Source organism: Anneissia japonica, unplaced genomic scaffold (genome assembly GCF_011630105.1).
Source record: "Anneissia japonica isolate Jap-2015-1 unplaced genomic scaffold, ASM1163010v1 scaffold288277_len221691_cov202, whole genome shotgun sequence".
In the NCBI taxonomy this organism is placed as follows: Eukaryota; Metazoa; Echinodermata; class Crinoidea; order Comatulida; family Comatulidae; genus Anneissia; species Anneissia japonica.
The window spans coordinates 107,613-133,648 of NW_022752073.1; the positions used below are offsets into that span (position 1 = coordinate 107,613).

At 32.8% G+C, this 26,036-nt stretch overlaps 1 protein-coding gene across 1 annotated transcript in view; it reads right to left on the reverse strand.

Moving 5' to 3' along the window:
* Positions 1 to 2,161: 2,161 nt before the first annotated feature.
* LOC117122104 (DNA polymerase delta catalytic subunit-like) overlaps positions 2,162 to 26,036 on the reverse strand; it is a 43,504-nt gene continuing 19,629 nt past the window's right edge. The window contains exons 17-22 of the mRNA XM_033267579.1: positions 25,136 to 25,288; positions 22,502 to 22,604; positions 21,663 to 21,795; positions 19,759 to 19,928; positions 9,211 to 9,308; positions 2,162 to 5,456 (exon numbers count right to left, since the gene is read on the reverse strand). Coding sequence (XP_033123470.1) covers positions 5,360 to 5,456; positions 9,211 to 9,308; positions 19,759 to 19,928; positions 21,663 to 21,795; positions 22,502 to 22,604; positions 25,136 to 25,288 — 754 coding nt within the window. The 3' untranslated portion in view covers positions 2,162 to 5,359. The remainder of the gene's footprint in view (positions 5,457 to 9,210; positions 9,309 to 19,758; positions 19,929 to 21,662; positions 21,796 to 22,501; positions 22,605 to 25,135; positions 25,289 to 26,036) is intronic.

Genomic DNA, 26,036 nt, shown 5'->3' on the forward strand with positions numbered 1-26,036 from the left:
GGGGGAGAGGTGAAAAAAAAGGGTGGTTACTCCCTCTTACTACTCAAGTTTTTAAATATTCAAAAATCTATATCTCATTAACTGCTTTGAGTTTTTCTTCAAAATTGGTTTTTGTGTCTTAGAAAGATCACTTGTACAACATTTCAAAAATTTTTTCCCTCCAAAGCCTGGCTTCAATTACAGTAGAGGGCGCTTTTTAAAGCCTGGCTTCAGTTACAGTAGAGGGCGCTTTTTAAAGCCTGGCATCAATTACAGTAGAGGGCGCTTTTTCTTGTTAAATGGTTAATAGTTACATTTGCTTTTTTTATTTTAAATTCAAATTCAACTAACATAGAATATAATAGTATCAAGGTGGAAGAACTCAGGTGAAAGTGTACCTACAAACCATAATATCATAAACATTACCAAAAAAAGTAAATAATTAAGGCAACATAATATAACAAAAGTTGAATATAATTAAGGTGGAAATATTATACATCATGTATCTATATTTAGCTTGAACAATTAACATACCGTCATCCTATGTTTTGTTGTGTATGAAAGGCGTTGTTTTTAAAGAGCCTTGTAAGGGCATTATTTCTGAATAGCAGACCATGACCACTTTATACTGTAATCTTTCCTTTAGGCCAAAACAAAATATTTGTGCATTCTACTTTTTTTTTATATTATTATTATTGTTTCTTATGATCTATTGACAGCATGAATAAATGAAAAAGCATTGATATTAAGTTGAGTTCCTTCCTCCCAAGCCCTCGGCGAAACAAAATTTTAAAAAACAGTTTTTGGTATTGGTATTATTTATAGGGTATGGGATTGGTGTACGTAACATCAATTGATACAGAGCGACAATTCAACAATTTAATGCCTGCCGCACAAAAAAGTAAACGGCTACCAAAACAGTCATGAATAACCAAACAATGCTGTTAACTTATGTGTGCAGTGAGATTAGGTAAGAGGTTGACTTTGAGTAGCCGTCGAATCCGCACCAGACGCAAAACAAAAAATTAACCAGTAATACTATGGAGCTTGTTCAAGTAACTGTTAAGGAATAAATCTTACTGCTGATCAGTCCTCCAAATTACAACAAAATATTATCCATTTCTAAAGCTACAGTAAAAGTTTAGTCTAATTCTTCTTGTTTCTAGTTTGTTGTTTCAGTGCAATTAGAATGTTTAGCTGCATGCTACGTCATTTTTTTCACTGAATAAGCATATTTCATCTGTTAAACTGGTCCGAGTCTAGTTCCATTATCAGAGGTCACAAGTCTCCCTCAAGCTGCAGGAGTCTCCTAGCAAACGGGACTACCGCCTGCACAAGAATCTCCGGGAAATTAACCCATCTCTTGCAAATTCATTAAATCTGCATGTTTTTACTACTGTATGACTCCTTCGTTATCATTTAAATTAGATGTACTAAGAAAGCTTGTTTAAACAGATCTCCCGGAAATGAACTTCCAATTTGGGACCCCTGTACCAGGATTATTATAATATACAGTAATTCATTATTGTAACTTTGGAGCCAATGTTGTTAATGATCATAGGTTTTTTATGGCAAGTTTACCCATAACACACTGCATCATAAGTTATTAACTTATAGATTGTGACCCTTCTAGCTGTTATTTAAAGCCCCTTGAAGAATAGACAATAGAAATTCCAAGGCTTATGGAATGGAGATGGTTTTTTAGTCATTAAAAAAATTCAGTGCTGCTACATGGATTTCAACCCAGGACACTAGCTACAAGGATACACCTTCACTTAAAGCTTCACAAAACCAAATTCTTTTAGTAAGGTATATCTTTCTCATTTTAGAGTGTTTCAATTTCAAATTTTAATATGACAATGCAATTTTCAACAATATCTCTTTAAAATTTGAATACTGTAGTCTCATTAAGCGTAAACGATATCTTACAGAGAAAATACCTTTATATCAGTGATTTAAAACACAAAAGCTAATTTATTCATGAAGAAGTATTAACAATTAGTCTGGAAGTTTCCATATAAACTAGAAAGGCTTTGAAAGTGAAAGCTATTAAGAGAATTGAACGTTAGATTATTAGCAAGAATATTTTTAATAGAAGGCAATTATCACAGGTAAAAGCGAAAGAGAAACAAACAAGAGCAATATCGATGCTAAAAATTAAAAGCAGACACATAAAACTGAATCACTTTTGATGGCATTATTTATTCTTCAATCAGTCAGATTACAAGGCAAACTGTGACCAAACAATAAAAAAAAACCCACCTCCACTTGAATACAATAGTTTCAAAATTACATTTTGTCTATAAAAAAGAGTGTTACTACATTGTAATACATTAAGGCTGCTTTCCGCTAGGCAAATGTATTTGCATGAGTCGAAAGTGCCGGTTCGCTTCCTGAGCTGTGATTGCTTGCACATTTTTTTGCTTTGCAAAAAAAAAAGGAACAGTTCGAACTACTGATTTCGCTGAAGCAAAAAACTCCGATAGAAATGTTACTGCGTATTCGTTGACGTCAATAAATTCGCCTAGTGAAAAACAGTCGTTATGATCTAGAGGTACCATTATTATTATTATTAGTAGTAGTTGTAATGATAACCATAGACCATTTTTGCAAAATTTGAAATGAAAATTTCTGATAACCAGGCAACTACCACTGAGGGACTTTCAGAGACCTAGCATTTCACTCTACGTAGATTACTAACAAGCACAATTATTTAAATGGAAAAAACATGAAATGCTTATATTAAAAACAAGTCTACAAGTCTTAAAAACCTATTTATATGTTTACATACACAGTAATTACAGTAATTAGCAAGATTGTATCTGTTGTCTACTGCTGTTATAGTAAGGGTCTAGAGGCACTATCCGTTGCACGATGTTCTATCTCTAACTAGCCAGCTGCTCAGGCTAGGCCGATTGAAGTCCCTCCACCCCCATTGAGTTGCGAGAAGTTGGCAGCGCTGTTTAAAAATAAATCTGAGAAAATGGTCTATATATTATTAGGTTAGCTCATCTCACTTCTATATCAATGCACTTGCTTATTGACTTGCATCCATTCTATAAACAACACAAATTCTATCGGGAATTGTTATTTTGTTTCGATCCAGTGCTGGATGTAGACCTTTCCATTAGTTTTCCACGGCAGTCTACTCTATGCTCGCTGCCTCCAATCACTGCCACTGAATTCCCTGATGTCATTACACCATCGTCTGTTGGGTCTCCCTCTCCTGTGTGATTATGGTGTCAAGTCTGTGACCACTTTTTACACAGAAAGATCTCTAATAAAATTGAAAACTTCTTTTATAAGCAAACCGGCTTGTCCCAGCACTCATTCTGAGTGCCCTTCCGGAAAATGTAAATAGCGATTTATCTCAATCACTCAAAAGTCCTCTCAGAACCCGCGTATTCACTATTCTTTTTGAATTGCTTTAGTTTGTTTTTGAATTAATAGCTTGATGTGTTTAACCAGACCTTTATTACAATATTATGCAGCTGGTGGGAAAAAATTGCGGGGAAAAAAAAAAGGAGCAGGGTGTACCTGGTTATAGAGTCCAAGTCATCTGTGAATTTAGACACTTACTGCAAGAACTTCAAGGTTGTTTACAAAAAGTGTAGATCGAACTGCAAGAGGCGCAACTCTCGTGGTTTTGTTGGAACATAATCCTATTCAAAAAGTACTATCACAAAGGGCATGTCCTTACAAGATGAGTTTTGAGTTAACTCTATTCGAATTCTACTAGGGCGCCCCCTATCTTGTGGCAGTATTTTTTCATTAATGTTCCATTGCGTGCATACAGGGCAATTCGGACCAATTCTATACTCTTTGTTGTAAGGCATCATGTAATGTAAGAATTATTATTCTCTTTACTTCTCGTCATTATATACAGAAGCAGTCCATGTGGTTATATCTTTCAAAATCCAGTGGTCAAATGCCTGGCTAGCTTACAAAAGCTAGCCTAGCAACTTCAAGCTGGTTTAAGTCGACCTGAATATGCAGCAACTACATAGTTCATGGCTAAACCATGAACCATAGAATTCATTAAAAAAAATGACAAAGTGATTGTAATAATAAAAAAGCTTACAATATTCAATTAGAAATTACAATTACAATTACAAATGTAGTACCAGTACCAAGCACAAAACAGTAGTCGTACTTCCAGGAAAAAAAAAAAAAAAACATGTTATAAATGAACTATGAATTAAACTGCACTATCAGCTGGTTCCAATATTTGTTCATTTGAAAAAAAACGTCATTGTTAATATTATTTTGATAATAGGACTCACACAATGTAATGGATATGTTGTCTACTGAAATGTACCCAAGACGATTTTGGAAATTAATTGGTAGTTTAGGGAAAGTTTCCCCTAGCCACAGAATAAAATAAAACAGGATTTAATATTTGTAACTTCGCCAAGTACAAATTCCTAAGCAAATATGAGAAAGAATATAAGGGGAATGAAACATAGTTCAGTTTGGTAAATTTATGGTAGGCACTATGTTTTTGCTGAAACAAACATTTTATTTCTGCTCTCCCTCTGTTTCAATCATTATAATGCACATTTAGGTCATTGATACCGCGTGCACCATAGTTTGTGTGCACATTTAAGATGCTAAACCAAGGAGATCTGATTGCTACCCCTCCCCCGCACTTTAGTTACGATATTACAACTTCAGGTTATTGTTACCCTGTGCAACACGTTTGCACATTAAAGATCTGATCTGTAAGAAGTGTAGATATTTCCCAAAAGGTACAGACCAAAGTAGACATAATATTAATATACACTTAGACTGACATTTCTCTCCAGACAATTAATCACGTAGTAATATTTGCACAAATGATTATACATGAAGTTCCTTGCAAAAGTACTGTAGTGTATTGATGACAAATGTTTTATGAAAGTAGCACCTGCAAATTAGTGCTCGCGTAGTACGTATGCCAAATAAAGCAGCGTTCTGCTAACTTTTTAACATCTCAGCCGTATTTCGATTCTAGGCACCAAGCCCCTGGCCCAGCCATGCCAGGGACCAAAATATTACAACCTGGCAAAAAGTTCCGATCATGAACATTACCTCCATGTTCTTACGATATACAATAACTTGACATCATCTGCTCTAATGCCAACATTTTGTATAAAATGTGTATTTACTGTATCAATGAAGTAGTTTTACAAAAACAAATTCTTTTTTCTGAGCAACTCCACGACCCTCCAAAAATGTTTTGAGGCCCAAAATTAGGTCGCGGACTATAGTTCGCGGAACTTTGAAGTAAATGTAGCCTTTCGCAAAAGCAGCAGTTGAAAATATTCCTCACTTGGCCTACCTTCCAAAAAGGAGGCAGTCCAAGTTCACTCCATCCGGCAGGCTATCGTGGTGTGGTCCTCTACCATGCTGGATTCCCAAAACGGCGGATTAATTTATCTTGGTCAGCAAGATCTTTCTGTACTTTCTTTCGCATGTAGAAAATTGGGCAATCCCGACTGTAACAATAAAAAGAAAAATCTAAAATTTATAGAAAAGTAATATAGTAAATTAAATAATAAATACTGATATTAATAATAGTTTTGTTAGGACTCTACACTTGCATCTTGGGGGCCTGCGTAATAAATAATGAATAACAAAACAATATAAGACAATGAAATTTCTTGATAGGAACATTCTTTTCAACTGATTACAGCTTCCTGAAAATTTGGTATCCACTTGTTAAAACCAAATGTATATTCCCTGATAAGCTGTTCATTAAATGTGATGTAATCAATCCACAGAAACAAGACAATAAAAATACCAATACAGGATGCAGTATCAAGTCCTAGGCTTCTTAATTCCAACTAGATTAGATACAAATTTGTCCCCTGCAACCAAATCATCTAAGATAAGCATTGTACTCTGAGTATCTATTCAGGAAGCCTAATGGGAAATGGGGCTAAAATTTTACTATATATTGTATGCATAAGGAAAACACTACGAGAAAATACATAATTATTTCCTGCACTAGAAGATAAGAATATAGAGAATGAAACTGAAATTAATTTCAAAAATGTGCTGGTAAGTAATAATAAAGGTTTTACTTAATATTCTGTCTAAAAAAACACTTTACTAAATTCATTTATATGTTTTGTGTACAAGTTAATTATTATGTTCATTGTAAAAAAGCACATTTGTGATAGGGCTAAAAAATGCTTGAATTACTAATTTTTTGTATATTTAAAAAATGTATTAACTTTGAATTGCAAAATATATAGAGAAAATACTAAATGTGAATTAAGCTCAGTTCACATTGTCACGTTTTATGTGGCTTCTGTGCATAACATGCCCATATAAGGGCATTATGCCGTATCACAAAAAAAAGGCAAATAACAGGTTTTTGTCACATGAAACTTAATGGTGTGAACAAATATATTTAAGAACTTCAGAAAACAATGACCTTTTCTGGAGTGTCAATCAAACTGAACAATTGACCGATCAGAACAGGACCATTAATATGCCCTTGCCTCACAAAAAGTTTTGACACTGTCGTTTTGTCGGATACTAACAACAATATCAAAAGGGAGGGGCTTGTGCAAAAAGGTCCACTCCCTCCTTATTTCCATGTACATATACATTTTATACACAGGAACCATCCCATCTGAAATCAAGTTCAAGAACATAAGCTATCATGTTTACAGTAGCTTGTGATGTCATCAAAATCATTTCATTTCTCACAAACTGCAGTTTGACACCACCACCTTAACAGTGCACGGTAGTAGAGCCGAGGCTTATCCAAGGTGAAAGCTACTGGAGAACAGCAAACTGTCGCCGGGGTACCTGTGTGTACACGGTTGGGGTAGTGACGCTGTCTCAACATCGGGAGTGCAAATTCCCTTTCCCTTTTGTGTTCGCGATTTGCTTTTTGGCCAATTTTGGCCGCCATCTAACACCAATAATTGAACGTCATGTTTACTTATTTTATTCTTTATCTATTTTAAAATTTTATATTTATTTTTATTTTTTCAATCTGACTTTGGGTCTGTATACTGTTAGCGCCTTCACACGATTTTATTGTGGAAGGGGATCTACAAATATCCTACCATTACCGAAGCCCCATTCAGACAAAACTGCATACCATAATCTGTTGCAAATCATGCAGGGGTCCCAAGTCTACCACTACATGCGGTAGTCTACCGCTTTTAGCGACGATCTACCGCGCTACTGTAAGCTTACGCTAAATAAAACGGGGAAACTGTACAATAATTTATTGTTTAAAAAAAAATTTGTTTTAGCCAGGGCGTGCACTGCATACTTTGACGGTCTGCCACTGCTATAACTATAAACCTATTTAGAGTATATTAATTGACATATAAAAACATGATCTAATCGCTCTTTATGTGGACTTTTTAATATAAAAATAAACTAGGAATTTGAGATGAACTAAGTAGGAATTAGAAACACTGTGGAAGTGACACATACATGTATATATAGAATGAATAAGAAAACAAGTATATTATGGCCTGCTTAAATGTTATCACACAGAATGATATATGAAACGTTTCCAAATGAAAGGTGTTAAATTACTGCAAATTTGCCATTTAATGATGGGTTTTCCAGACACACACTAAATACAGTACTTAGATAAATAAGATAGTATTTATAATACATACTCCAAGTATCGAAATGCATGTCATCGTGTCGGGATTCAATATTTCGACATTAATTATGTCATTATTATTCCTGATGATGACATAAAATCTAAATATTGAATCCCGACACGATGGCGTGCATTTTGATACTTGGATTATGTATTATACTATCTTATCTGAGATTAATCAGTGGACTTTTCGGTTTTTAGATAAATAAAATATAAGTTATAGTTTTATATTTTTATACGTATGTGTATTTTTTCTTGTTTGGAACAGCATAATTTAGAATGAATAACAACATACAGGTTTTCATAGCTAAGGGTGGGTGATTGACATTTTTAGGATGGGTGCGTGATAACATTGGTAAACATTTTAAGGATGGAAAAGTGGGTTAATAAGGATGGGATGAAGACTGGGTGAAAAACTTCAAGGCTGAGTGGACTCAATTAATACATCCCTGCGCACACTTGTTTGGTTAACGTATTACTGTGAGTACACAAAATTATTTAAAGAACATGAGAATGCTAACTAGATACGATGGAAGTGATGCCACTCTGATCACTTCCACAATTACCACAGGATTGAGGAAGAGCATCCCTGTGCCAGAAACTGATATTACATCTAAAAATTTCAACAAATTTTTTCTTTCTTTTTCTTTTTTAGGTTTTTTCACAATCAAAGTAATATTCAATTAACAATCCACAATTATAAATAGTTATCAAATTAGAAACAAAAAATGTGTGTGGACGGAGGTTAGTGTGTGTGGAAGGTCAAATCTTGTTCACAGTATTTAAAAATTACAAATACAAATGCAAGCCTCGATATCCTCAATTTTATAACTTTATAGTCCAAAATTTAGAACAGTGTAATTTCAAATGCGTAGATATTGTTATCCGTTGTCCTAAGAAAAATTAATTCTGCTAATAATTTGGGATGCATAGTTTTGCTTAATTGTGAAAAATGTTTCAAATTATTAAAAACCATTATTTTTCATATTTAGTTCTAAGACTGAACGTCAACTACTTTGAAATTGAACTATGCACATTCTATATAATTTAACCAAAAATGACTTTGGAAAATCCAACTTTGGGGAACACTGAGGATTAGGTAATGTTTTGAATTCAGACAATTGAATAGACTAAAAGAAGTCTATAAAAGATATGTATGAAGGCTACTTGAATGTATCATAAACCCATCACACGCTATGCATTTGATCTCGCATAAACCTATCCTTACGTTATACTTTTTGTAAATCGAATCCCCAATTCAGCCACTGGCTGCTATGGATTTGATATTGTTGTTGTCTTGTATATTTTTTTTTGTGAATAAAAGATATCGAAATATAGAATGGAACATTAAGTATGGTATGTTGAACATTTCAACGTGCACAACCTATTACATTCAATGTCACAACATTCTATCAGGTACTAATTTATACTCTTGGGAAAAGAGAGACACAAACATACTAAGGTACTTAAGTACCTATCCCAAGAATACATACGGAATGTACAACAAGGGGTTCATACCCTAAACCTTAAGGTTGTCGGCCCAACCTGAAACCTCTGCACAAACTGCTCAAATACAATAGTGTATCTGTGCATTGTTGGAAGATGTTTACCTTGAACATAAGACGTCTTCATGTAGACTACCCTGACACCTTTGACACTGTGTCCATAGTCTTGAGAATTTCTCTTCCATGGCATTGAATTGGGACATCTAGGGAAAAAAATAAGATTTTAAAGAAATTGAGAACAAAAAAAATACACACCTCACTTATTTAATGCTATCATGTTTGAGCAATCTTATGGGCAATATAATACCACCAATTTTAACATTTTGTATGGTTCTAAGATTTGATATTATTTCTTATAGTTGTTCGGTGTTAGTTAAAACTGTGCTTTTCATTCTATTTTGTTTCAATAATTTTTTTCTAATTATAAATCATAACTCCCTTTAGTAGGATTTAATGCGTATTATATCAACTATCCATCTGTCCATGCTGAAAATGTTAAAAATAAATTAGAATTCCCATTTTAAAAAGATGAAAAATCAATTTTCATCACTCAGCTAAATTATATGCCCTAAATGAGTTGCTCAAAACAGACCACAATGGCAAGGTCTTCAATTATGCTGAGGATTAAGAAAGATGATTAAATTAGATCAAATCAAATCTTTATTTTCCAAAATTACTAAACGCGCAAGCTAGAAATTCATCTTCAGACACTAACATAAACCCTACCAACGAAAACAAATTGCTCAAGTATTTTTATAAACAGTAAACAATAACAATTGACATACATAAAAAATACAAAAATTACAATGATTAAATACATATTACAATTTAAATTTCCAAAAATAATGATTTAATATATATTTAAAAAATTTAATTAAGACAAAAGTTTACAATTACAAAGTAATTATTAAATGCAAATTTATGATGATGCCACAATATTTTATATCATTGCTCATAAATATGTTCTAACATATATAGAATAGAATGTTAATTCATTATAATTTTGATAAGCTTACTTAAGTTTTAGTTTGTCATATTATCAGACACTTGCAAGAGCTTATGGTTTATAAATGATAATTGATAAAAATTACATATTATCTTAATTGTTTGCTCAAAATACAGTGCACAAATGATTTACAGTTTGAAGCTAGTTATGAAACTTGTATGGTAGTTCTCACCAGAAAGTGAAACTAATGCATAATGAGTTTTCAAAACTGTGCAACGCAATGTATATATTTATGATTCACTTGTCTACTTCATGGATGAGTAAGCTTTGTGCTCCCTCAAATAAGTGCAATTCTCAAGTAAACGTCTGGTATAGCATGAACTTTTTTTGCTACGCGATGCTTAGGAAAAAGCGCCACAGTATTTAAAAAAAAAATTATATGGCACTTAACCAAGGGTCTATTAATGACTAAATATTCTAAATTTTCAAGAAATGATTTCTAACAGCGAAATAATATCTCGTCTAAATACTGTACTATATAAAAAATTGGCGTAACACCACTCCAATAATATGTAATAAGTGCCACTTTCAAGTAAGTGTCGTACTGTAGCCTCCAAATAAATATATTGCTTTTTCGTAATGTAAAATATAATGTAAAAATATATAAACTTATAAAAATAATCATATGACGTTAATGATCAATGCTGGTTAACTTGCCAAGACAACGTCAGCAATAACAGATAATATATTTACAACATACAGTGGCCAAGATTTCTATTAATAAAACTGAAAAGCAATGAGTTTCATTTTGTATGTCTATAGTTTCGTTTTTTAAATACAATTATTCACAGATTTTATATCCATTCACATGTCAAACTGCAGCACGCACGCTATGTTTTGTTATCTATTATTTATACAAGTAACTACAGGCAATCTTTTTATTCAATACTACTTTTTCCCTACTGCTAATTATTATATGCTCCATGTACAAAACAGCATGGAGTACATTGACTATTATCGATTATAAAACATAGTTTGCCCGCTATAATTCTACACATAACCTTTTTTATAGAGAAGGCTGTGGGTAAACACCATTAGTAGAAATCACAACAGTTGACAATGGATAAGAATTCACTCGGGTTAAATAACTAGATATGGCTGCAAAAAAAAAACTTTCGCATTGATTTTTTTTACATTCATTTTCTGAATGCAGTTGGTACAATAAGACTATAGCTTTTGCATTAACATTAAATAAGAAAATGATTTATCACAATGACAATTGTAAAGGACAAAATTGTGCTTACTGAATTTATCACCAAACTAGTGAATGGGGAATGAAGAATGGAAGAGGGGTCATATTTGATCTTATGCATTATAGTTGGTTATAGATATCAAAGGTAACACACAATGAGGTAGAGGTTTTACAGAGTTATGCTCTTATTATTGTACTCAAATACAGTAGCAGAGGTTCGTGTGTTCTGGAAACAAGAAATTGTAAACATTTTTTATGTAGGGGTCTTTGTATGTTAAACCATGGATGAAGGAGATGGTTCTCAGTTAGGATCAAACAGAGAGTGACATAAATACAGTCATAAAAAAATTTAAAAAAGTTAATTAGTTATCGCGATAACAGAAGACATCATGTGACCGTAATCTGTTATTTTTTGCACATGCACAAATACAAACTACAGCATGTAATCTTTTCGGACATGGCCGCTTTCCGCTTGTGACATGGTTTATGTTGTTGTTGCTTTTTTTAAAAAACATCCTCATCCTACATGGTCAAACACAAACCAATTTTCTTCGATCGGATTGGATATTTTTTGTTATACAACGCACCAAGGTTAAGGGCTTACTCTCAGCGGATTAGGCGCCAACGCCAACGTTCAACTGCATCCTGCTCTTTTCCTCACAGTGTACTACATCCCTTATTACACACAGGACCAACAGTACAAATGCTGTAATTTGAAAGATGATTTGATAATCTAATGACAATTCAGCCCTCCAAATGAAATACAAGGAGAGCAAACGATAGAATTAAACTAGGGAAGCAAGGTAACACTTTGAAGTGTTATTTTTCTTTATGGTATTTTGTTATTTTTAAGGTAAGTTGTTAGTTCAATGTAGACTAATAAATCACATCTAATTAACAGAACAAATGACCCAAAACACTACTCATCAATGCGAATTGTAACACTAAGATGGATGAATATCAGATCATGGTTCATTGTAGAACTGCTGCTCTACAAGGCGCTGTGTTCTTGACACTTTAGTTGTGCCATTGGGCACCTTCACATTCTGGGAGCTATAAATCTTTCATTTACCTCATTTGCAGCAAAAAGAATTTTCAATGTGATTTATTATATGACAAGCGACTTAATTATCTTGTTAGATTGATTACTGTATTAGAGTGATTGATTGATTGATTGATTGATAGATAAAGTTCATACATTAGAGCAAATATAAAATAAATGATGGGTTCCACTTAATTAATTTTTAACCTCTTACACTATATTTTTATAACTTCTGGACATTGATATTCTCATCAAAAATACTGTATTGAAATTTAGCATCAGTTATGTACACAGGACCCACAGGATCAATTATGAATTATGTACTAAGGAATTCACAACTTTATGTTCCAATCCAAAGTAAAAGTATATAATTCATTCATAATATAAATTATTGGATATTCTTTGTAACTGAAAAAAAGTGGTATATGAACAGTTTGGTTTCCCAACATTGAGGTCTGGTTTTCTATCCCTTGCTGTGCATTTCGCTTGTGTCCTTGAGCAAGACACTTTATCTGCATTGCTTCTCTCCACCCAGGAGTATAAATGGGTTCCTGGTGGGGTTGCCTGCTCCTGCGCTGATTCCCAACGGCAACACTTAAAGCATGTGGACCCAATGACCAGGAAAAAGAACTGCACTTTATAACCTCAAGGAAGAGGCGCATCATACATGCCTGTACCAGTACCATATATATGCTCACTAACTTAATATTACAGAACACAGTTAATAAGATAGAGGGGCCCCTTCAAGCCACCTTTTCTGTTACAATAACTCTTAAACCTCTGTATCAATCCTGTAGCCAGGGGATTTCGAAAGAACCCCCTCTTTTCCAGAAATTCCCTTCTAAATTATTATTACAAAAGTACCATTGCATGGAAGTTGGAATTAACATTTTAAATCTGCCACTTTTAAAATACCGGAATGCAGTTTCCAGTCATTTTAGGGTGTTTATATTTCCCAAATATAGTGGAGTTAAGGTGGACGTGGACTTTTGCCAAAAATTAGAACCACTCCTCCTCACCACAACCTTAGAAATCCTTCCTACGAACTTGTGTACCTGGTCAGTCCGACCACCCTACCCTATAACATCCACAATGTTATTAATATTTAATATGATCACACAGAAGTACATTTACATTAATAAATTAATTACCAATTCATACAAGAATAATCTAAGCTACTCCTAACATTTCAAAATCTGTAATTATTCAAGTGGTAAAAGAAATATCTTGGCAAAGATGTAAAGTGATTTAGCTAAAAACAGGAAGGTTTCAGACACTTGTACAACAATAAGATGTATTGACAAGTAAATTCCAAGCACTCTTCAACCGTAAGTACATAATACAAAGAGGAAGATATCACTAAAAACCAACAAATCATCTACTTTGACAACTACCAAGTTTTTAATTGATTGTATATGTGATTAGACTTGAAAAAGAATTAACACAGAGCGCCTTGTCAAGGACATTTACTTGCAGCTGCCTAATAAAAGGCCACTTCCTCTACCAACACTTAGTTTAGTTTTGAAATACCTGTAAATTTACATATTATGAAATTATATAGTACAACGAATAATGAAAACAAAAACTGATACGTGACAGTTGGTGACCTATTCCTCATGAGTAAATTTCTCATACGATTAAAATCGCAACAGTACTGGGTTTAGTCTATAGGAGTTTGTGCTTCGAACAGGTCATTATATGGATAGAAGAAGTATTTGATGGAGGCAAGATTTGCCTAGGTCGAAATTAACTCCGGCTAACTTGATTGGAAGATTAAATTGTTATGGAATACTACTGTATGTTCACATTTTATAAAATTATATCGGATATATATTTTTTTTTTGTATTTTATATTTTAATAATATATTGTAATATGTTTCAATCACCTATTGTGACAGTTATAATTTTTTTTTTAAATCATTAAAATATTTAAAACAATTTTCAGGTAACTGGGTGATCAAAATCTAGTTATCAGAGAATCAATAAATTTACAACATGAAAATGAATATAGGAAACTACAATAGCTTCCCAATTCTTTGCTTTCTTGGTTAATAAGTAATAAAAGCTAATTTTATAACACTGTAAATATCATTATATGATTACTGTGATTGTAAATTCAAAAACAAAACAAAACAAAACAAAAAAAAAATAAAATTATTTTAAAACTAATTGTTGACATATGTTCATTGCAAAGACAGACCAGGATACTGCAACCTCATCCGGCTGTAGCATTGTCTTTCCTGATTCCAAGATCTTCAATCCAATGCTTCCTGAATGCCTGGATACCAAATTTGAACTGTTACCGTAGCTATGGAATGTGGTTAAACTGACGTAAAACGAATTGCTACTTAACCACAGCATCAATTAACATCTGGAGATCTTTTTTTATCAATATAAAATTTACATTAGGCCAAAAAAAATAAACTGTTTGTTTGCCCTTCTTTTAAAAAATGATAAATAGTGGCGGGTGGAAAATTTTTTTTTTTATTAATTTTTTTTAAGATATTTTATTTTTTTATTTATTTATTTCTGTCTTTTGTGTGATAACACTTTCAGTGACGTAGCACTGGTATCACAAGTGGATCACAAGTAAAACGAATAAAAGAGAAACCAAAATGAAAAAAAGTAAAAAAAAGAAATTAAACTTTAAGAAAAAATTAATGAGTAAAAGACAAAACAAATTGTACATACATATAAAACTACAGCATCGAAAAAAAAAAAAAAAAAAAAAACCTTAAAACTAACAACAAAAAGGGAAGAGGAAAAATGAAAATCAGTAAAAAATGAAAATCAGTAAAATCAGTAAATACTCATCAGATAGAATAAAAATACGCCACAGAGGCCTAGAATGGCAATATCTTACATCAGACAACAACTTTAAACAAATTTGTAGGGCATCTGACAAAAAATGAAGATAGATTCACTCACATTTTTTTTATTTGTAAAGAAAAAAGCTAAAAAAAACCCCCCCACTTTTTAAAGTTTTTTTGTTTTTCTGCCCCTATTTTTTTTCAGGGAGTTAGGGTCTGGGTGGAGGAGGGCAAACAATTTTTTTTTGGCCTCCTAAAAATAGGTTGATCAACTGATTTTTATATTTAAACATTTATAATAAAGTTGAAATAATATTCACCAGAATTTCATTATTCAATATGGTATTTATTTTTTCCTTTTACAGTGGTGGATCGAGAAATTCCAAGTTGAAGGGGCCTGGGGAGGTACAAAATTTTAATATAATCTCCGTATTTGTAAAACTTTGAACAATGTAGGGAAGACCCGGGTCGGCTGGGCCCCCTCCCCCTCGAATCCGCCACTGTTTTGTGCCTATCTCAGGTCACAACAAATTTTCTTTATCAACATAAAAGTTATATTATAATTAATTAGGTCGATCAACTGATTTAATTTATGTAAACATAATGAAGTTGAAGTAATGTTTGCTAACATTTAATTATCAATTATATATTTTGTCCTTTTGTGCCATCTCAGGTCACAGTCTTTTTTTATTAATATAAAATTTACATTATAACTAAAATTTGAGTGTTCAACAAATTTTATATAAGTATAATGAAGTTGAAATAAGATTTACTATCGTTTAATTATTAATTATTTATTTTTACTGTAATAGCCTTTTGTGCCAATTCCAAATCAGTGATCAAATACGCTAATGTTATTATTCTACTCACTGGATAACCAATGGCAAACCAGCATAAAGTGCACCTTTTCCACTCATTGTGCAGTGTATCATATCATATACTATGCATGTTCTTAATGCACGGAACTAAAATATACCAATTACATTCAATGAATTGGAGCTATGTAAATATGTATTATTTTCATCATTTTTCTAAAAAATGAAAATTTATATCATATGTTGGATCATAAAAAGAAACAATAAAAAGGAAAACCTAAAACATATTCAAGATTAATTTATAAATTACAGAAATTTATAAAAATACAGAATTACAAAAGTGAATAAAATGCTGACAGCACATAGCATTTACACATGATATTGGTAATGACTTAACAGGAATAAAAGTTATAAAAATACATAATAAAATAAACTAGGCACTAAAAAGGATAATGGTTGACATTTTATACAGTAAACCATATTAGGGACAAGTACAACTTAACCACTAAATACAATGATTTCAAACAGGCTGTTAAACCCTTATTACTAGGTAGCAATACCTTTAATATAAAGTTAAATTTATCTTTTACAAGGATAGTACCTTGTATTAAATTACATTTTCAGGATATTGCAGGGATTGTTCAGATTTCCTAAGGTGTTGTTGACCTCACATTACACTTTAATCCATGTTTTAATGTAATCAATATACTCTTACAAAACACTCGTGCTTTAGCCTACTTCATAATTTAAATCGAAGTACACATTTTGTTGTTTTAGTTTTGAAGGAAATATCCTTATTTTCCTTGAACTTCGGATGACTATAACCTAAGGAATCAATCATATTATTTGTGGTGGATTTTGTTGTACCTTAGATTTCCCGATTTATCCACTTGACCTGTCGTTTCAAATCAAATATTTCAAAAAAACCTTGCATTAACATTACCATGTGTTCGAAATTACAGACGCGCACATACACTGTTTTTAGTGTCAGTGAGTGGCCGAGACAATTAGGTTTACGGTATATATCAGGGGCTACATCCACAGCCAGGCTAAGGAATAGATGATTTCGGTCTCCTCATATGTTTAATGTAGAATGAAGAATTAAATTTTTTTAGTATTAATATATTTGTTGAAAATCAAATCAATTTAGAGTATCTAATCTTAAATAATTAATTGGATTTGTTGAAAGTTGAACAGTAATACCTGTAGCTTACATAGTCCTTAATAGATTACAGATTGTACTGTCAAAATGAGATTCCAAGAATAATTTGACCTGCTACCAGCAAAATTAACATTCATAGCTATGGGTTGTAGTTTTTCATACGAATAATAAACAAAACATAATTCCAAGATGAAGCAGATTAGTAGAATGGATGTCATGTGAAGATACTTTGCTTCTAAACTCCATTAATCTGGGTTATCACACAAATGGGTTAATTCTCACATCTAAAATGTACCCCACATCATAAGCCTTAATGGTTCTAAATCTAAACCAAGTTATTGCATCCTATAATAGCACAAATGGGTTAATTCTCACATCTTAAATGTACCCCACATCATAAGCCTTAATGGTTCTAAATCTAAACCATCTTATAATAGCAAATATTAAATAAAATAAGATTAAGTAAACCCAAAATAAAATATGTACTGTATATTTTACTGTATTTTATTTCATTCTTGTATACCAATGAATTACAGTAATAAAATAAGGTATATAATATGTAAATTAGTCTAGTGGACTCATGAGGGCAGTATACAGAATTTTAATCAATCCATAAATGAATGCACATAATATAATACTATATTGATTTACTTACTCCAGGTAGGTGATTACAACAATAAAACTAATCTCCCTCAAAGATAAATGTTTATTATTTGCAAGAAACAGGTCAAGGAAACACAAAAAGGAACAAAATATTTAATCCTACCAAACACAAATTAGTTCTGAAGAACATCACTTCATGTGTGCATAATTCTCAGCGTGATTACTGCCTTGAAAGGGAACCAACAAAATATATAGTGTTTGATGTTTTGTCGCCTAGCAAGGCCAAATATAGAAATTAAGAACAACTAAATTGAACGCAATAATCATCAGCCCTTGTGATCAATAGTTATGTGCGGCATACTAAAATTTAAAAAATTAAAATTTGTGGCACTCAAAGGATTATACAATGAAAACAGCTATACTAGAGTTACATAATTTATATTGTCAGAAAATATCACAGCACTTTCATAGTCTCAACAGCACACATGTATATGTCAAAGGATTTGTTCATGTGAATTGCCCTTAGACAGACATTTGCAATTAAAACGAAAAAATGGTTAAGCTTTTCGATATAGTGTCCTCGTATTCGGTTTTAGCTACTTAGGTTACCCAAACTTCATCTATTATGTTTCTGAATATCTTACCCTCATGCAAACGATTTCTACTTTTAGTAAACACATCAAGTTGACTAAGAATAGGTAAATCAATATAATCCACTGTACATTAGAACAATTATAGGCATTATGCAAACATAAAATGTTTGTGCAGACAATACACAATCATCTTAAGCAGCTAGTAATAAAGAAATTATTTATCTTGCTATTGCTGACAAATTATTTTATGAACTGCGTTGCAACCTACAGTCTGAATACAGGTCTAAAGTTTGAGGCAGATAATTACAAGCTGAACCTGTTCATGTATAAGGTTTTCTGTTCAGTTGTGAAACCTAAAAAACAAAATTAAACATTTATATATATATATATATATATATATATTTATATATATATTTATATATATATTTAAGTTACTAGCTCTTAATTTACAAGAAAACATTTTTCTCTCAAATTACTAGGATGCAAATAAAAATAACAGATACTACATTTTTGCATAACAGTTGTTACGCCTCCTTGATACGCCACTGTTGCATAAGCGCTGAAACTGGCCGGTAATCAATCTCAAAGGTCTCTGTACTAAATCTGCATTGTTTGATGTCTCTTGTTGACATTTGATCATTTATTTGATATTTTTACATCAATAATTCTATTATGCAATTGAATTTTTAGGGGATTTCCCAATTCTCCACAGACAGTTTATTTTTTTAATGATTATAAATGAAATGAAACAACCTGAAAACTCCATTGTCCTTTAGAATACAGAGCTACTCATACATGACTCCGGGCCTTTTAATGGCACTTTACAAATCTCAAAATAAAAATGACATGGATGATAAAACTGTCAAAGAAGTGAAACCAAAATAACTGAGTTAGTTGGGCTTTGACAATTGGATGCAATTATTTTTGTCTATTGATGATAAGAATGAAAATAATTAAGATGATGATAAAGATAATGACAAGCATATTAAAAAGATATTGAGGATGGCAAGAATGGCTATGACAATAAAAAAGATGAAGATTACGCTGATGATAAAGATGACAACTATATTGAAATGATATTGAAGATGGCAAGAATGGCAATAACAATCATAAAGATGATGACAATGACAAAAATAAAGATAACGACAATAATAAAGATGACGATGATGATAATAATAGACATGATGATCAAGATCAGGCAAATACAGATGATGATGATGTTTGTGATGACAATGATAACGATATGACAATGGTAATTTGGCAAGCAATCAATTCAACCTAATTATGCAAAAGTTGGGTCACCATGACTATACCAAATCAGTAGTTAAAAATAAACCAATATTTTCGGAGCCAAATAAGTTCTCTGTATTATACTTAACATTACAACAATAACAACATGAACAATTGACATATTATACATATTTTTTTACCTCTTTTTGGAACAACTCTGACTCTTTCTCTTTGCAATATTTACAGACAGCTATATTGTCCCGATCCAACGGCGTCCTGCATCCTATGCAGGTACTACGTTTCTTAGTGAATGCAGCCAGACCACCGACCTTGGACGTTATCTGTGTCTTTGTCCTTGTGTGGTCGCCCTCTGAAAAGAAGCGGTATCTGTACTAAAATATACTACACAGCCAAGCATGGCACCTGAGATGCGTTAATATGTTCCATCAAATTTAGAGAACTATCTAGACACATCTACAAAAAGACATTAAAATTGATATGTCATGAAATATTCAATAAGGGATTTTTTCCCTCCATTAGTTTTTTTTTTTATTGCTTTCAAATTCATGCAATGTAACTGTTACAAGTACGATCAAAATGTAAAGTTATTTTTCTAGATTATCCTCGAGTATTTTCAGTCTCTGACATCCACAGTGGCTACCACAAGTTTAACCGTCTGAGCTTTGCTGCTTGTGTCAAATTCAAAATGAGGTATGGGAAGGTTTTTACAAAATAGAAGGATAATTGAATGTTAGCCAAGAACGCAGAATGTTGGAATCAATTTAAACAATCATTCCTTTTCTACTTATATATGGTTTATATTGTGCAAATATGAGGTGTACTGTTGCTAATTGTTAAACTGAGTTGGCATAAGAATGTGCCAGTATTGTATACTTTAGTACAGAGAAGCAGTAATACTTTTATTCATAACTTTTGCAACAGTAAGTCGATTGCAGTAAATGACCCATCATTTTAAAACAAGAAAGGCATAACATAAGTAAAAGCATTGGCCTGGAACTCATGCAATTACTCAGTTGAAAAGCCCAAGCCTTACATCTACGCCACGCAGCATTAACTGTGGGTTATTATGGCTGTAAAATCCTGACCCTTGATACCCATTATGAGGCTAGCTTGCTGGGCGATAGAGAGCTTATCAGTTAGAACCCTTGATGCAACATAACTAGTGTTTTTTTATAAAGCTTGGTGAGTGTAGCGTCTATCTTTTTGAACCGTTTATACTCATTTAACTTGGGCACTCGCTTCATCGTATGACGTCGCCGAATCCAACTTTGCTCCCTGTGAGCACTAGGCAATGCGACGCCGTCTGATTGTCGTTGGCAGTCAGAACAGATCGTCATAAAAACATGATCCGTTGCAGACGCATTGTGCCATTGCGTTTTACATAGTATCGCATTGGCAACATCCGTCAGCTGCAACGAGTGCCCGGTTTAAGTCCCTGCATAATAAAAAGTCGCAAGAATGATCTATGTAAAGCTTATTCTTATACTGACCGCCAGGGGTTTGAAAATACAGTATCAGCGACCACCAGACTTTTTAGCAAATTTTAACACTTTTCCGAAGCTCGTTGAGAGTGCGTATGTGATCAGATTGACATGTAGTAAATACTACGAAAACTACAAACATTTTAGCTTTACAATGATACCGAACACTTTATTCTAATTACAATCTGTGACCCGTAACAGTAAAATGAAAATGACTCAATATTTGAGATTTACGCAATTTCGCACAACGAAGCTGAGATAATCGCGATTTCGTGAAGGTAAATCACTACCGCTCTACGCTAATGTAAACCAACAAATAGTGAAATACTTACAGTCGAGACTGAATATAGTGTTCAAATTGTTAGTACATGTCGGTAACTACCCCATCTATCGGATTCCGTAAAAAAAACTGAAACACAGAGATCTCCGTGTTTGGCAGTCAAGCGTTGCATTACCAAAGACGGGGATCACTGTGTTTGGCGAGCAGAGTGTTAAAGGGAGATTGACACATGCTCCTTACAAGCATAGTGTAAATGTACACAAAACAAATAGAAAGACAGACAGATATATATTTCTTTTTCACAAAAATATAAATAACTTACTGAAGAGGACCGAGAGAGCTTTTGCCTCACCAAGAACCGGTTCAAATATTCGTAACAAAGGCCCTTTCAGTTGATTGTCGAGGTAATACTTTGTGTCAATTGGGATATTATTCTCAAGAACATATATAGGATCCTACCAAAGAGAAAAAAAAGTATATAAAAATGTTAAAATACACCACCATAAGTTGTTAATATATTCTGATAGCACAAATAAAACGAGAGTATCAATGATGCAGTAGCCCACTCTTGTTTTAATTGCTTAGGGTTTAATTACTGCATAACAAATTACTAAAATCAAAGGTGTTAAAAAAAATTTAAAAAATAGATTAACTTTATCAAAAACGTACCTATTAGAAGAATAGCACAGGGGTGGACATAAAAAGTGGTCAGAGAGCCAAAGTGAAATTTTGATGAAACACTGAAGGCCAGACCAGAACTTTTGACATTTTCAGAAAAACCTTTATCCACTGCAGCAATTACGCCGATTTATGCTCAGTATTAATATTACTTTTACAAATGTTCGGAGTTGGGCTGTAAGAACAAGGGGTTTTCTAGCCAACTATGCTAGGCAGACTGCACACAGGTTTGTCATGGGCCGCAACAAAATTGCTGCTGACCGCACGCAGCCCGCGGTCTGCATGTAGACCACCTGTGGAATAGCTCATACTTGCAAATGTTTTTCTACAAAATATACTATTCCATTATTCACAGACATTTGCAATGCATGACTGACATCTGTAAGTGCATGTGTAAATCGCAGGGATCAAGTCCATACCTGAGAGGTGTTAAATAGTTGAATAAATTTAATTTAAATATTTTTGAGTGGAAAGAAAGTATACCTCTGATTTTTCATAGGCAGCAGCACCTTTGGAAGCCGAGATGATAACGTATGGAACACGATCACCGAGAGAGGGAGCGCTACCTGCATCTCTTTTACGCATTCTACGGATGAGAAAATAATATTGATGATGATAACACTGACAATAAAAGTAATACAAATAACAAAAACAAAATTACTAAAAAAATAACAATAGCATAATCATTATTGACAATAATTAAAAAAAAAAAAAAACATCGTTATTTGCAATAATAAGAAACATTACTCATGGTATAGCAACATAACAGGCAACAACTTAATTTCTAATGGTTTAAAAAAAACTGAAGATCATATTACATCATTTTTAATAATATATTTATGCTTATTTATGTTAACATCATATCAAATATATACTGTACTACAATTTAAATCTATAAAAAAATGATCAAAAAAATGAGTTGCTTATTACTTTGTATATTTTCAATGAAGTTATAAACTGTAAATTGAAACTAGACAAATTTCCTTTGGCAATGAATGTGAATTCAAATAACACCATTCTATAGTATCATTTACCTACATTTTTATAATTTACATTTGTTGTTACAGATACTGGATCTTATTATGAGAACTAACATACCAAGAAATAAAATAATGAAGAACCCCAGGGAGCTCACTTGCATACCAAACAAACAGGGGGGTGTCGTCGCACATGAGACACTTGAGCTACTTATTTTACTTTAAATTCTTATGGACTACCATTTACTAAAATTGCACTGTGCTCTAAAAGACGACAGAAAAAGGCCACTGAATAGTGCCAGAGAGGGCGCAATATTTACTGGTTCCAGATGGCAAAAAGTGTTCGTCCGGTCGCGATCTTGTGGCTGTACCAAAGGTAGGCTCAATTGGGCCCAGTCTAGCTTGAAATTCCCACTCACAATGTGCAGGAAATCGTGGCACTTTTACACGGATAGGCCAGGGAATTTAACTACAAATTTCACCCCGAACATTTCCCACACTTGTGCTACAAGGTCCTCGCAAGTATATCCCGTAAATGCTGCAACTCGCCCCATATTTCCCAAACTTGTGCTATCAAGTCCTCGAAAATATACCCCGTAAATGCGGCACCTCCCCGTATAGAAATATTTAAGAGTGAGCCCCCTCGGGTCAAGAATGCTCAAGAACATTTAATTGGCAGGAAACAGAAAATTAATCAGAATTATCACAGTAACAAAAGAGGAAGCATAAGTGAAGAATTCAACAAGATAACATTGTTATGGATAACAAGCCAGTACTTAATAACATACTTGAATAATACAAACACACCCTACAATGTTAAAAGCAAAATTCTTTATCTACAATTAGATCAAAGTTGTGATTTGAAATGGGTATTCTCTGTTGAATTGATTTTAAATCTCTTAATCCCCTGTGAATAACAATAAATTCCTATGTAGCCCTATCCCTTTGAAGCATAAAGAAAATCGGTATTTTCTGGTTTATCTTGGTTTATTCCCCCTGTGAATACATAAATTCCAATGTAGTCCTATTCCATTGATTATGAAAGGAAATATGTATTCTCTGTTGAATCAAATGCAACTCTCTAATCCCCTGCAAATAATAAATCCTTATCTAGCCGTATTTCCATTGGATACAATTTAGGAAATGAGTATTTGTTTTTTATCAAATCTGAACTTAATCTTAAATACACCTGCAAATAATAATAAATTCTTATGTAGCCCTATTCCCATTATTTCTAGTCCCATACAAAAAATAAATTGGTTCAAGGAAGAATTTTTTGTATCCTTGTTACTATACACAATATGTAACATTATGTTGAGACCTTTGTATAAAAATAAACTCTCTAATAATGCTTCCTAAAAAAAGAAAATCGCAAATCTATAGATGTTGTGTTTTGCTGTACATGGTTATACCACTCACTAGCGACCTTTAGGGAGAGTATTACTAAAACAGTAGTTAAAACATTCTGAATATGCAGGATTAGTTTCTGCAAGATTTCTGCTTGAGTACGGGAAAGGTGTAGACCGTGCTGATTTTAAAGACTCATGCAAACTTGAAGACTTGAATATTTAGCAAAATTCAGCTTCTACTATTAGGATTTGGCTATTCTGCTAATAGCAGCTTAAACACTGATTCATGTATTCATGCATTACTTCATTTTTGTGGCGGCTCAACGTAAACATAGAGTAACTACAACAGAGGGGTTACTCTGTTTACATTTTATAGTTATTCTACGTTTACATTTTGTGGTAAAACAGCGTAAACACACAATAACATAAAATAATATAAATATACAATAGCATACAATAGAGACTAATGCACCCCTGTTGATTATCAACAGGGCATACATTGTCTGTCTCACACTCCTAGGTCTCCGACCTTGACATATAAAATAATAAGAAAATGGAGTATAACAGCACAATACAAACAGGAACCTTAATTTCTATATAATTAATTTATAATTTTTAATAATAAATTTATAAATTATTTAAACCTCTGATCTGTTTAAATTTTTTTTTTACATTTATATGCATTGTTTTTATAGTTTTAGTGGGCCCAAACATTATCAGCTCTGCTGAAATAAAAAAAAAATATCACCATCATAACATGAAGTAATGTATTATAGAACAAACCAACACACCTTGCAGCTAACTCAACATGAGCCTGCTTCCCTGCATATTCCTCCCCTGTCTTGGTTAGCTCCTTAGTGATTACGAGTTGCGAGATGTCAACTCGATTGCATAGGAGGTCAGAGATGGTCTGCTTGGCATGCTCAACAGCCCCATCAGGGTCTCTGTTAATAAACAAGGAAAACATAGTTTATAAATAAATGAAATACAATGAAGTATGTACTTATTAAGTAAATATTTACCATTGGAAGAAGCTGTTGAATTTGAATGTTGATGGGAATTATGGGAATATTTTCTTAAATTATTAAGGATCCATTGTCGTAAGCTAGTAAATGTTTGAGTAACACGAGGACAAGTCAGTCAATATCAATGATTATTTATTTGTTGCACTGTAACATACAACGTTAAACAGAAGCCTCAGGCATTCTTTTTAGGAAACTTGGATGGGTTTCTTTTCGAAATGGGCCTCTTTTCGAGATGGGCTTCTTTTCAAGGTTGCTTTTGCAAACTAAAAATGGGACTTGTTATCAAAATTAATGCTGTAAATTTGGAATCACTGCTATACAACAATTTTTAACTAAGGAATTCGAAATTCTGTTTAATATATTTTCACTTTTAAAAATACTAGTACAATAAAATAATATTGATACTGACACACTATCATGTTAATCAAAGTTAACATCAGTCTTGAAAGAAGCCAATATTATCTTGATTAGAAGCCCATGGGCTTCTTTTTGAGATTAATTTTGCAAACTGAAGAGAAGGGCTTCTTTTAGAGGTGGGCTTCTTGAGGTTAAAGCCCCATTCCCGGCAAAATTTCACTAAAAACTGACTTTTTTTTAGAAAATATGCATTTGCATTACTCCAATTATTATAAATCATGGAAAAATATTGGCATGAATTTTAGTTTTA